General features: G+C 43.2%; 1 protein-coding gene across 2 annotated transcripts in view; it reads left to right on the forward strand.

Annotated features, from left to right (window-relative positions):
• VSIG4 (V-set and immunoglobulin domain containing 4) overlaps positions 1-10273 on the forward strand; it is a 104393-nt gene extending 94120 nt beyond the window's left edge. For both annotated transcript variants that reach the window (XM_048863319.2, XM_048863314.2), the window contains 5 exons: positions 3388-3465; positions 4146-4214; positions 5042-5155; positions 6569-6590; positions 8876-10273. In XM_048863319.2, coding sequence (XP_048719276.1) covers positions 3388-3465; positions 4146-4214; positions 5042-5155; positions 6569-6590; positions 8876-9089 — 497 coding nt within the window. In that variant the 3' untranslated portion in view covers positions 9090-10273. The remainder of the gene's footprint in view (positions 1-3387; positions 3466-4145; positions 4215-5041; positions 5156-6568; positions 6591-8875) is intronic.
• The last annotated feature ends 4332 nt before the right edge of the window (positions 10274-14605 follow it).

Below are 14605 nucleotides of genomic sequence, written 5' to 3' on the forward strand. Positions count from 1 at the left end.
GCATGGGCAGGGCCTCAGAGGTGGGGCAGGGGCTGGGCAAGGGTGTTTTGTTTTGTGCGAGTAGAAAGTTGGCAACCCTAACTAGCACTAGCCCACCCTAATGAGGGGGAAACAAGCCAGAGGATGGAATTCATGCCTGTGATGGGGCAGACCCCAGTTATACTCTCTCCCCACTCCAGATCATCCCCAGCAACAGCATCCCCAGGAAAACTCTAATTGGCGTAGCTATTCAGTACTATGGAAGACTAAGGTGTTAGTAGCCTGCCAGGTGTACTGCAGCGCCAGGGAAAGCCCTGAAGGCACTTCAGCAGCTAGGCCTTTTAGGCACTTGCCCTGGTGGGTACACCGGCAACTGCTCAGACACATGGTTAAAGTGAAAGGGTATTTGATTAGGGCTCGCAAGAAAGGGAAAGTTTGAAAATACTATAGATAACAAGGCTTAAACAGTTCTAACTCAAAGTGAGGCAATAGCTGTTCTTGTGGTTGTAGGAGGTTGGGGAGGGGAATCACATCAAGGGTTAGGATTCTTCAGGTTGACTGTCTGAGTTGTTCTCTCCAGTCCAGCCTTCTGTTCAAACCAAATAGAAGTTTGCAGGTTTCCAGGCCATGATCAGTCAGTGGTGTGTGTCTCATTGAGGCCCCTCTGCACTGGCTTTCGGCCCAGCCTTTGTTGCTGTCCCACAAGTCCTGTCCTACACAGACCTGCTCCAGGTGCAATGTCCAGCAGTTACACCCTGTTCCACATGTGGTCTCCAGTTTCTGTGCAGCCTGCTCTGTACATAATTCCTGGGCATTTCCCTGGGCCTCAGGCTTCCCTGCTGCTACTGGCCATGCCACCACCCCTTCTGCAGAAGGGCCAGAGAACTTCCTTGGTCCGTTCTTTCAATAGAATTCCTGCTCCTTCCTCCTTCCTGGCCTGTGGAAAATGAAGTGTGGTGGGGAGGTGGTTGATGGGAATGGGTAGTTCCCTGCTTAGCAGATTCATCACAACTCCTTCCATGGGTGGTGAGCAAATATGACAGGGCAGAGAGATAGCTCAGCATCTGCCAAAGAAAGCCGTCTGTGCTGGGGGTATTCCGGGCAGCCATACTGCATAAGCAGAAAGTGAGCAGGCAATGAACTACGTCACTCTGGAGAAAGTCCTGAACCCTGCATCTGAACAGACATGAAATCCAGATCTGGCCCATATTGTCCCCTAAATATATAATAAACTCCCAGATCAAATACTGCCCCAAGTGTTGGGATAATTCAGACCTACATACTTAAGAACTCTATAGCAATTGTCACCATATAATTGTGACAGGTTTCCATGCCCCTATTTTGGTTTACGTTCTGCCCCCGTCTCCTATTCGTACACGTTCACTTTTGGCACAGTTGGCAATTTTGAAAAAAAAAAAACTTTTCTGGGGAACCTTAGGGTTGTTTGTGTGTGTGTTTTTACATGTTAAGGTTAGAAGAAAATAAGTATTTTAGACACTTTTAAAGAAACATAATTTTATAAACATTTTTAGATAATTTACAAAATAACAAGGATTATTGCAAAGTGATAAAGAAAGGAAAAATGTCCAAAAAGAGAGAGTTTTAAAATTCCAAAAAAGAGAAAAGTCCCTTAAATATGTTGAAATCTTTTAAGAGAAAAAATATTTTTATGCATTTTTAGAAATAAAGGTATTAAATATTAGTTTTTAGGAAAAATATTTTTATGCATTTAGGTTACTTTGTAAAAAAGTGTGATAAATAATTGTATGTCTTTTGAAATAAAGAATAGATCATGTATATTAGAGAAGATAAACAAGACACAAAGTGAGAGAGAACAGCCAAAAAAAGCAAAAGCCTCTTAGCCTGTAAACATCTTCAGGTCTGTGAAATTAACTCAGAATGTCACAGCTAAACACAAGGAGGAATAGATTGTGTAGCATGAGTAGTTAACACATATTTCAAGGGACCAGATCTGTGTAGCTCAAAAGCTTGTCTCTCTCAGTAACAGAAGTCGATCCATTAAAAGATATTACCTCACCAGCTTGTCCCCCAGAATTGTTGGCATTTGTCTAGAGGTAGCTGCAGGGGTTAGGTGGTTTTCTCTTCTCTTTGCCATGTGCTCAGTGACAGAGGCCTTCTTGATGCTTTACATCTTTCTCTCTCCCTTTATTTTTCCTTTTTCTGTAACAGGCTAAGATGCTTGTGCTTTTCTCAGCTGTTCTCTCTCACTTTGTGTCTTGTTTATTTTCTCTTAAAATGCATGCTCTATTCTTTATTTCAAAAGGCACACAATTCTTTTTCAGACTTTATGGCAAAATAATATAAGTGCATAAAGAAAATTTTCTTCTAAAATTGATATATTTAATACCTTTCATTCAAAAACTTCATAATTGTTTTCTCTAAAAAGACCTGTTAACATATTTCTTTTTTGCAGTTTTAAAATTCTCGCTTTTCTAACATTTTTCCTTTCTTTATTACTTGGTGATAATCCGCTTAAAAATGCCTATAAAATTATTTTTCTCTAAGAATGTGTAAATAAACCCTATTCTCTTGTAACCTTCACATGTTAAAACACATACACACACACAGAGCCCTAATGTTCCCCATAAATATATATATATATATATATTCAAAATGGCTGACTACTCCAAAAACATACTGTGGTCCAAATGTGAGACTGGAGGTAGGACATAAACCAAAAAAGGGGGCATGGAACCCTGTTAAAATTGTGTGGTGATGAATGCTATGGAGTTCTTAACTACTGACCCAAATCCCTTTCCCTCTCGCTTTCAGTTTCAGTGACTAAACCTGTCATCAGACCAGGCAATCTGGGATTCACTGTACCAAAAGGGGCTAGGACAAGCCTGACCTGCTCTGCCAATGGGTCCCCACCCATCATCTACAGATGGTTCAAGGGAGAGCCAGGAGGAAATGCAGTGCCTGTGAGCAATCACGCTGTACTCATGTTTGAGTCTCTGCAAACGTCTGACACGGGGAAATATTACTGTGAAGCAGAAAACAGAGCAAGCTCACAAGTCATAAAGCAGAGTGATGCAGTGCAGCTGACTGTGAGGGGTAAGTGCCCCAAACTAGTGCTTGGTGGTCTCTGAGACACTCCCAGCTGCAGGATGATAATGAGACAAATGGCTTCGAGGGTTTTTAAAAGGATTAGACCTTTATAGTGACACTCGCTAGGTTAAAACAACAATGGCTGTCAATCCACATGCTTTAGGATCACTCAGCTCACTGGCTGGGGTCAAAGAAATGTCATGTACCCTCCAGTGGGATAGCATTGTACAGTAAAGTACATTATGGGAGGCTTCCAACTTCCCCCTAAAGATTTTGTATTTATCCAATTTGTAAATTGAAGTAGTAGCAGAATCTGATGTGTGGTCATTTCTCTCTCAGACCGCACAAAACCATCAACCACAGTACTCAGCTCTGAGACCAAGGCGAACACCACGGCCATGCCCATCCCAGGGAGAGGTAAGGCCTGCTCTACACTGAATCGGAAGCAGCTTGGAGACTGGACGTGAAGTGATATTTTCATTGTGGTTGTATGTGAATGGTACAGAAGATGAGCTGATGATGTGACATGTCCCCTCATTTGCAGCCAGTTTTTAGCAGATGGTCTGTAGGCTGCTGAGGCACATGGCTTCCTGGAAATGACCTCTGCTGCCTTAGGTGACTTCCAGACTCCTCTCTCCCTTACTCCTTGGGAAACATATTCTCATGCTGCTGGACTACTTGGTTACAGCCTCCATGGGATGGCAGTTATTCTCACACTTGGGAGGACATGCCTAGGGGAGTTATGGATTTCCTTAGCTCCATTTGGTTACGCATAAGTTAATCAGAGGCATTAATCCTGCCCCTATCACCCCAGTGGTTTTGGGGGGCTCAGTATGTTGCAGAAACATGCCAAACAACCACTCTGCAGAAGTTCAAAGGTATCACAGCAGGGCCTTTCATTTTCAATCCAGAAGGGACCATCACCCTGACAGGTAAATCAGCACTGGCTCTAAAGGGTTTGTTTCACTGGCTTATTAGGCTAAACAGGGAAATGCCCTCCAGTCCTGCAGCTGCTTCATAGACCAGAATCAGATTTCTTTCTAATGCTGAATGACTCGTACACCATTATGATCACCTGAACCTTGCTTGATTTGCAGATCTGATCACAACAGCACTGGCAACTGGGAGTGACGTGCGAGTTCTAGTAAGGCAAGAAGTGACAATAGGTAAGGGGAGACCTTCCGAGCAGCTGGCAGGGAGGGAAAGGAGTCAAGCTGGAGGTTCTACGCTGACACCTGCCAATAGATTTTATTGCAGGGAAAAGAACTGTTGGCATAAAAAAATCCAGAGTCTCACACTTTGCTTCTCTGTGTGTATAGATGGTCCATTCAATAGCACCTCATTCCCAGCTTCCAGCCCATGTGGGTTTGTCCAAATCCTGATGTTTGCTTTGAGTTTCAGGATTCAAATGTACTGAAAATCTCAAAGTTAAAGTCAGCTGGAACTGTCATGATTTACTTAGTTTTTTCAGTGAAACAGTAGATATCTTGTGATTTTCTGAGAAAAAACCCAGCGTGTCTCAAAATGTCTGTGAACCTTGGTGACTCTTTGGATGAGTTGGGCTGAAACTAGAGTTTTAATGAGGCCCCAAACTCGATGAGTTTCATATGGTTTGATGTTTGGATGTGAACGTTTTGCACAGCTCTGCTCTGCACAGCTCCTACTTTCTCAGACAGCAGGGGCTTCCCTTCATCTCTGAGTGGAGATGCTGACCTTGAACTACAATAAGCCCCAATGTCACAGCAAGAGGCAAGTGCAGGAACTCCAGCTGTGAGACAGCAGATCGGACTGAACCGCTACCTCTGCTGTGAGCCCCTTCGGCCCAGCTGGCTGACTCAGTAAAGGGACACAACCATAAACCACATAATAACCCAGGCCAGTACATTCAGCTCCCAAGGGAAAGGTCCATCATCATGGTTGTGGCTGTTGTTGTTAATTAAAAAGCAGAACTGCTTCCTTGCTTGAAACCTCAGCTTCTGCTGTTTTGATCTAGGCCCCCAGAGGACCCGCCTGCCCCTCTATCTCATCATCCTGATCGTTGTGCTCAGTGTGGCTGTGGTTATTGTTGTCGTCACTGTCGTCTTGTGCAGGAGAAAGACCAAGGAGGGTGAGTGGGGTGTGCTGGGGAAGCTCAGGGCTGCTCTGGGTGATCAGGCTGACTCTACTGCTGAGGATTTCTGGGGGAGGGGGCCAATATTCTGCCAACGGTTAGCAGAAGCAGTTTTGAGATCTGCTTTAAAAACCTTAAGATGTTTGCTCAAGGCGTTTGAGAGAAATGTGGTCTGAGGTCATGGGAGTGATGTGTGTGTGCAAGTGGAGGATGGGATGGGGAGTGTTCTCTTGGATGTGTGTGATTTTTCTCCTGAGGATTTAGGTGTAACTCACTCCAGACAGATAGGGTCTTCCCAGAAGGCCAGTAGTCACATTGCACTCCCACAGGCTACTCACTGGCCTAGCTTACATACATGGAAATTCAGTAAGAAGAAATAATATTCTAAGCAGCTTTCCTCCATCCAGCATATAGACTGGAAGGAATGAGCTGGACCCAAATTAGAATACTGATGCAATACAAAGAAAGGAAAATGAGTCACTTCTCATATTTGAACACATGGGGGCAGGCATGTTCTATCAAGGAAGGGAATGGACACGGTAATCATAATCACAGTGCCTGCCTTCCTAGATTTCCTATGAGCACTGAACTGAGTGTACTCTGCCTATCCATTGCAAGACTGTGAATGCACATCTTGCAAGTGTGTGCTCCAGAGATGGTTGCTAGGAAATCAGAATGGTTCCATTCTCTAAAAGCAGCTTCCAATTGACACCAATCCTCAGCACATATCCTACTGACTGTAGAACTTGAATAGGTGACTCCTAGCTGAGACTAGCTCAGCATGGGTCCTACTGGTGAATCAGGGGGTAACCGCTTCCTCTCGCCTCACTTGGTGGAGCCATTGCCTGCATACAAGAGACCAAGAGAGTCATGAGCAGGACACAGAGAATCTGGGCCCCAGATAACCAGTCACCAGAGGCAAAATCCACTTTAGTGTCTGCTCCTTAGCTGGGCAGGCACAATACATCCAGTCCCAATAGTAAGAGCTTTCTAGTGTTCATTTCAGAAATGGGAATTTCAAAGCCAGATAGTTATGAATATATAATTGTTGTATAGAAATATCAGCTGGGGAGAGGCAGTGAGATGTAATGGGCTGAACACAAGGCTGGAAGGTGAGAACTGCTGGTTTCTAATCCCAGGTCAGCTGTGACTTTCAACTGGTCATTTAACTACTCTGTGCCTCCATTTTCCCATCTGTAAAATGGGAACAAAAAATGTACTTAGCAGGGTGCTTGAGTGGATTTATTAATGTCTGTATAGTACTATGAAAACTTTATACAGTGCTATGTAAGTTCCATTTATCATTATTAAATCTTTTTGCAAAGATCACCTTTTTTAAATAAAACTGATTTTCTCATTGGGTAATAAAAATGCAAAATTTTCACATTTGTGTTTTATTCTTTTTTTCAGATAATCCGTACGAAGTAACATAGTGAGTAAGATTCATCACCTGTCATGCTGAGAGAACTTCTGGGGTTGTAATATTGACTTTTGTGGCAGGAAAACTATTTGCCAAATGAAGAATGAATGTCCTCTTTGGTTCTACAAGAGGAGAGGTTTGAATATCTTAATGGTGTATGTGATTGACAGCATGAAGGTTTAGTTATTCACATAGGGAACAGCGACAGAAATGTTCTTGAATGATATCTTAGAATCACACCAAAATTAGAGTTGGAAAAGAACTATTGGCTCCTCTGTTCCTTCACCAAAGAGACCAGTGCATGATTGTCCTCTGTAGTGAATTCCCAGTGTTTTGTCCAGAATCTAAAGAACAGGAATTTCTGGTTCTTCCCTTGGGATAGTATCCCAGTTGAATGGGTGTCCCAGTCGAGAACCATTTCATGATGTTCATCCAAAACTGTCCTTTGCTGAATCTCTTTCCATTACTCCCTGGTATTTCTTCCTGGACCATCCTAATCCTAAATTTGAATCCCTGTGTCCTACTCTTCCATTCACTAACAAACATACACAAGACAAGCTGCCAATTTAAAGGCCCCGACAATAAAAACAACGCGTAATGTGGGAGCTGCTTATCCAGATGCCAATGAAAGCGATCATAAGAGTGTATGTTGCAGTGTGGTATTCTGCCAGTGAAATTTGCCCAGGTGCTATTCTGTCAGTGAAGTTTGTACAGCAGTATGTTAAAATAAGGTCTAACTTTGACCAATATTGTGCACTGCATGCTGGGACTTCTCTTTGTTGGTTGCACCTTCACTGTAAAGATGTGACCAGTCATAGGCCACCTTGGGGAACTTTATCAGGTGCATTTGGTCCATGGGCTGCAATTTGTCCACTATTTGTTCTATTGTTTATTCTCCAACAGCCAAATTCCCCCACGGGTGTAGCCCCATTGAGGTCAGTGTGGTAATGTCAGCTAACTTTAGAGCCAAATTCTTTGCTGATTGTTCTTGGTTGCCTCTTTTTTTTGTATGTGACTCTCTCATCATTGTTGCGTGTCTCTTTAAGACAACTTGCACAGCCTCCCATAATGTCCCTGGATTAGTATCAGGAGTCTTGTTATTCCACAGCTAATATTCCTCTGTCATTTAAAAGCAGAGGACCAGAACCTGATCTCGAATACCCCACTGCAAATCCAGAGTCACTCCACTGAAGTTAGTGGAATGACTCTGGATTTACCCTGTTCTGGTGTAAGTGAGATCAGAATCTGAAGATGTTGAGTCTCCCTGGCTCCTTCCTCTAGTTGGCAGCCAGTATCAAGCGGAGTGCCCCAAGGGTCGGTCCTGGGGCCGGTTTTGTTCAATATCTTCATAAATGATCTGGAGGATGGTGTGGATTGCACCCTCAGCAAGTTTGCAGACGACACTAAACTGGGAGGAGTGGTAGATACGCTGGAAGGTAGAGATAGGATACAGAGGGACCTAGACAAATTGGAGGACTGGGCCAAAAGAAATCTGATGAGGTTCAACAAGGACAAGTGCAGAGTTTTGCACTTAGGATGGAAGAATCCAATGCACTGCTACAGACTAGGGACCGAATGGCTAGGCAGCAGTTCTGCAGAAAAGGACCTAGGGGTTACAGTGGACAAGAAGCTGGATATGAGTCAACAGTGTGCCCTTGTTGCCAAGAAGGCCAATGGCATTTTGGGATGTAGAAGTAGGGGCATTGCCAGCAGATCGAGGGACGTGATCGTTCCCTTCTATTCGACATTGGTGAGGCCTCATCTGGAGTACTGTGTCCAGTTTTGGGCCCCACACTACAAGAAGGATGTGGAAAAATTGGAGAGAGTCAAGCGGAGGGCAACAAAAATGATTAGGGAACTGGAACACATGACTTACGAGGAGAGGCTGAGGGAACTGGGATTGTTTAGTCTGCGGAAGAGAAGAATGAGGGGGGATTTGATAGCTGCTTTCAACTACCTGAAAGGGGGTTCCAAAGACGATGGATCTAGACTATTCTCAGTGGTAGCGGATGACAGGACAAGGAGTAATGGTCTCAAGTTGCAGTGGGGGAGATTTAGGTTGGATATTAGGAAAAACTTTTTCACTAGGAGGGTGGTGAAACACTGGAATGCGTTACCTAGGGAGGTGGTGGAATCTCCTTCCTTAGAAGTTTTTAAGGTCAGGCTTGACAAAGCCCTGGCTGGGATGATTTAATTGGGGATTGGTCCTGCTTTGAGCAGGGGGTTGGACTAGATGACCTCCTGAGGTCCCTTCCAACCCTGATATTCTATGATTCTATGTTGGACTTTTGTTTCAGTCAAAACACGAGGAATGATGCGAGAAGACAGATTTGTTCAGGAGTCAATGGCAAGTGCACGTATGAGGAGGAAAAACCCAAGGTCAAAAACTACTACACGCCAGAGCCTATGAAAGAGAATGACTATGAGACAATAAACATAAAGGAAAACATTGAATACAAGATCCTTGTGAATGCAGTGGAATCTGAATATGAAGTGGGGGATGTTCAGTAGGGAACCAGCGTTTTCATGCAAGCAGGAGTCAGAAGATAGAGCTGGAGAGCTTGAACGGTGACCCTTCACCAAGGGACACCCTCTTTCCCATCTGTCTTCTCCTCTGATAAATATTCTAAACTCATTCCTTTATTTGTTCAAGGGGAACTGTGTCGCCTTTTGCTTCTTCAGCAAATTGAGCTCTGGCCTTTGTTAGCTAACTGTTTTATGCAGTGATTAATTTGTGAGCATCCTGAGGGGGGGCGGTGAGGGTTAAAGGGGCTCCACAAAAGTCTTGAAGCTGGAGATCAAGGTAAATAGTAGATTGTAACATACCTAACAAATGATAATGAAAACAATAAAATGGTCTATAATGGTAAGTGTACGTTCCCTGGCTAGAAAGTTACTGAATGCTTAGGGCCAGGGAACTTCGTTAAAAGGAGGAAAGTTCTCTGGTTTCCTCCACTACAATTAAACCACTGATTTTACATCTTATTTGCACTCAGGTCTTCTCCCCAAGGTTTGGGGTGGGGTGGTAAAAGGACCGTAAGGGTTTGGTTGATGTCCAGGGCGTGTCAGATTGGAGCTGATTGTTTGCTAGAAGAAGGAATGGCATCTTTCTTTCCTGCCTCTCTTCTGGAAAATCAGAGTTGGTGTTGGGGAAAACATTATAGCTTGACTTTAGGGTGGGGACCCAATATAATAGAAATGTTGCAGAACTTTGTGATCCTGAGTCAGAGCTTAGAGGGGAAAGAAAGGGGTGGTCTAGTAATATGAGCAAGTGTTTGGGAACCAGAAGTGGGAACCTGAGTTTTAATACAGGCTCTGACACCGGCTTAGTGTGTGGCCTTTGGTATGTGTCTCAATCTGACTGCTTCAGTTATTTATCTGTGTAATGGAGATATTAATACTGACCTATCTCACAGGGATGTTGTGAGGCTTTCATGTTTGTAAAGTGCCTTGAACATAGCAAGTGCTTGATAAGTGCTGAGTATTTTAATATTCTCCCATGGTAATCGCAAGGGGTCGCAAGGAGTCTATTGAATCTTGACTCTGACCACTTTGTTCTTTCATCATCCAATGCATGCTCATTCTGTTTCCTGCAATGTATTCCCCTTGCTCTCTTGTCTGATGTAACTCTGCAGTGTGATTTGGGGTACAGCGTGCCCTACTCAAAATAAAGTTAGATGGTGTTTTCACAGTCACTGGTACAGTCTCTTTGCATAAGTTTTCACAGACATGCAGCTTGCCTGCCATTGTAGTGACAGCACAAGAGGACATGTGAGTTTGGGTCCTAAAGGTTAGCTCACAGCTACTTACTCTAATGACACAAATAAGGTTTTACTATTTTGTGCTGCTGTCAGACCTGCTGAGCCAGGGTCAGATCTGCTCTTAGTTATACCATTGTAACTTGGATGATTTAGTTGGGGGTTGGTCCTGCTTTGAGCAGGGGGTTGGACTAGATGACCACCTTCCTTTCCAACCCTGATATTCTATGATTCTATGAACTCCACTGAGAATGCATAGCAGCTGTGCACACAGAAATGGTACTGTGCAAAGATAGGGCAACACTGGCTGCCTCACACCACTGCTGACCAGGAGCAGCTGCTGCACAAAAGGAAGGATGATTTTTATCCTGAGCTGTAAAGCAAAACCAGCCAACCACCAATCCAGTAACCATCATTTAGTAGCCCCAGTGGAGTAGGTTACAAAAAACAAGAATATTTCATTTTCACACACACACACACACACATATTAAAAGAAATTAATGTTTTGCTTCAGTTGAAATTTTTAGTGGAGATATATTGTTTTCTTAATGAAAAATTTTGCAAACATTTTTAATTTTAAAACAAATTTCAAAAGATTTTGTTTCATTTTGTGGGGAAAACCTACTTTCTCTCACTTTATTACTTTTTCTACTGATAAAAGAAGAGAAAAGTTAATGAAAAGAGGCCACTGGAAAAACTGAGGAAAAAGTAAAATAATGGAATTTTTGTTCTAATTTTTAATTTTTTTCTCATTCCCCACCCACACTCCTCCCACTTTCCAATGGAAAAAAGTCAGGAAGTGAGAGAAAATGACTATTACCCCTCAAAACAAAACTTTTTTTAAAAAAAGAAAAAATTTAAATATTTTATTTCTAATTTTTTCATTAGAAAACAAAAACCACAACCTGAATGAAAAAATAATGCAAATATTTTGTTTCCTCTGAGAAAAACTTCAATGGAAAATTTTCAACTAGCTGAGAAGCCCAAGGCTTATCTCCAGTAACATCCTCCCCCTCACTTCCCTTTCACTTTCCTTTCCAAATCAATTATTTCTCACCCATTCTGAATGGGGTTCCTTCCATAAGAAAAATGGAGGATGTTCTACATGTCAATGGAGTCGTATCTCTTATTTTAGTAACCCCAGATTTGAATCCTACCTGGTGCTGCTCTTTGGGTCCTGGTTTACACCAATCAGGTAGATAGAACCTGGGAGGAAAAGTGAGGACAAGTGGGACTGGGAGGAGGCTTTATATTATTTCTCCCTGAAGTACCTTTTGTTGTCCAGGCCACTAGGAGTCCCTGTTTTGCCATACATCTAATCTTGACCTGGAAGTTTGAACAATAGCCTCTTTCATCACCCTTATAAAAATGACATTAAAGGGGCATGAGTGATGCAGGGAATTGGCAGTGCAAGTAATGAGCTTTTCACTTCAAGGACACTGGTTTAAATCCAGGGGGACATCACAAAATTCAGCAACACAACTGACAATCTCAAGAACAATGGATGAAGGGGCGAGCAGAGGAAAAATACACTTGGAAGTGTTACATCAACTTAACTAAATTATGTGAATTGTGCCCAGATACTATGCTGATCAGTGCCTTAGAAATGAATATGGTAAATAAATGAATTGATAGTGCCAGCAGAAAGGCCCAAGAGTGATAGAACATTACCTATTCATCCCTAAAGAGGGCAGTCACACCGTCCTCTGTTTCTCAATCAGAACTCCCAATGGGCATTGCTATTGGCAGACAGAAGTGCAACCACTGCCAAAGGACGAGGCCTGTTCATGTTGCTTTTATTATTCAATACCTAAGTATGTTAAATAATCATAACAGACTACTACCAAATACATGTCAAAGTGTCCGAGCGGGATATGGAGTCTTTCTCTGCTAGGGCAGTAGCTCAAATATACTTTTATGTGGCTAGAATAAAGACTCCACTTTATTTGCTTGACTTCTTTCAACTTCAGTCAACATACAATGTGCTCCTCATTCAGTCCCAAGGCCTTTTTGCACTCCAAAGACTCTGTGAGTGAGAAGAGCCCTGTAAAAATGTGCTAGGATCCAATTGACCTGTGTGTGCAATTACTATGCTTGAACCTTAGATGTTGTAACCAAACTGTGCCAGCCGGTGCTGATTCTGCAAAGCTGCTCCTTATGTTTGATTTGCTGTATCCCAGTATTACCAAACCCAAGCATTCAATAATTATGTCAGGCCCCAAAAATCAGACCATCTTAAAAACATGAGATTTTTTTTAGATAATATATTTTGAGTTCCTTTTATGTGTTGTCTGCCTTTTGAACCTTTAGGGTTCAAGTGTTCAAGGTTTCTCTGTAACCATGAGGACTAGAAACTTACTCTTTTTAAAAAAATGAAAGCTGAGATTCTCATGCAACCACTTGACTCCAGAAGCTGGATCTTTAAGAAAGACACCGATGAGAGTCATGAGAGTTGGTAACACTGTATCCCCAAGAGGCTCACCTATTTACTATATCTGCTTCCAGCTCCTCTGGGTCATCCCTATGATGCCTTACTGCTTCTTGCAACAAACAGGCCCTATTGCTTTGCCTGCTTTCATGGGTCAATTAGCTGCAAGGTCACTTGTGGGGGATACAGAGAGGAGACAAGCTATGGATGGCACTGGTGAGTTGCTAGACTGCATCACTACCCAGCAAAGCTTCCTCTGTACCAAAGCAATATCTTTCCCTCTTGGGCTGCTGTTCTCCCCCACTGCACAACTATCAGAAACGTTTCCCCACTAATTCCCCAGCCTGACCACAGAAATGCCCATGGAAACAGTCAGCGCTCAGTACAGATGGACTAGAACACCAAATCCTACCTGCCCACCCCAACTTTTGTCACAAATTTATGGACAATTCAGGTCCTTTGTGACCCAGGCCCATCCCTACAGCTGGCCAACTCAGAACCCCAGTTCTGCACACCCCAGAGCTCACTGGGGATCTTCTACTTCTGATTGGAGTGTGGATCTGGTCTGCACAACTTGGCTTATCTGTCATTCATGGGCTCTGTACCTGGGAAATGGGCAATTTTCTAAGGGTTAATAAAGAGACCTGGATCATCAGTCAGTCTGTGTTACCCCCGCCTCCCCTTTCTGCCTCATCTACTCAGGCAGGGAAGGGGTTAGATGCTGCAGTAGAGTTGTGCTGCAATCAACTTCAGCTGGGCTTGGTGGGGTGAGGCCATAAAAGATGAGGCAAGGCAGGGGATAGGTTTTGCAGGACAGATTGAGTAAGAAGAGGTTTTCGGAGAAAGGAGTAGAGTCATTTGCTAGCCTGTGATAGGAAAAAAAGAGGAAGCTCAGAATGGGAAATGAGATCCTCTGAAGCAAAAATTCAAACAGATTTCTCTCCACTCTGCTTTGAGGTTCTGTCAGGCCCTGAAACCATGGGGTAGAGTAGACACTGACCCTTGTCATGGAAGTAATCAGGGGGAGGGGAGGTTGTTCATGACAGGCCTATGAGAAAGGAACAGGTTTAGTAAGTTATGAAGGAAGGGCCTTAGGTTATTAGCCTAAAGCCAAGCTACTCTGCTTGTTTCTTATGGAGAAGCAAGGACACCCTTCCACTGGCCCATTGTGCCCTGAGACGTTAGGGGCCTGTTTGTTCTAGGCCTTTCTGGTGGGTTTATTGTTTTAAATAAACCTGCTGGATCCTTGAGACTAGAGATGTTTGAGCCACTTTGCCAGCATCTCACATGCCGAAGCAGTACTGCCAGCTTGAAGCATCAAAAAAACATGAAATGGGCTTAAAATATATATATATATAATATATATATATATATATTATATTACAAATAGTTGATTTTGGGTTCTTTTTATCTGCCTTCTGGTTTCTGAGCATTCAGAGTGCACTCACTTCATGTTGGGCAAGCTTTTCTCCATGACCAGGGAGGCTAAAACTTACTTTTGGTAATGAAAGCAGAATCACTTGATTCCGGGAGCTGGGGTTCTAAGAAATGGGGTCCAAAAAAAGTAATGAGAGTTGGCAACTTTTGTAGTGTAATGTATAAATGGACTGCCTCCCTTATCTGCAGTTACTCCTTTAGTCTGCCCCAGTGAGTGTAAAGATCTCTGGCAAAAACCAAATGGGAGGAACATTCCTTCCTGGAAAGGTGTGTGAAGCCCTGTTCTTAGCTCCCTGTCAAAGCCAGATGTGCTGCTTCCTGCATTACGCTCTTGACTCAATCGCTTTGTCTCTGTGTCTCTTCTGTTTGTTTACTCGGCTTTACACGCTGAGCTGCTCACCAAC

This window comes from Caretta caretta, chromosome 9 (assembly GCF_965140235.1).
Source record: "Caretta caretta isolate rCarCar2 chromosome 9, rCarCar1.hap1, whole genome shotgun sequence".
Classification (NCBI taxonomy): domain Eukaryota; kingdom Metazoa; phylum Chordata; order Testudines; family Cheloniidae; genus Caretta; species Caretta caretta.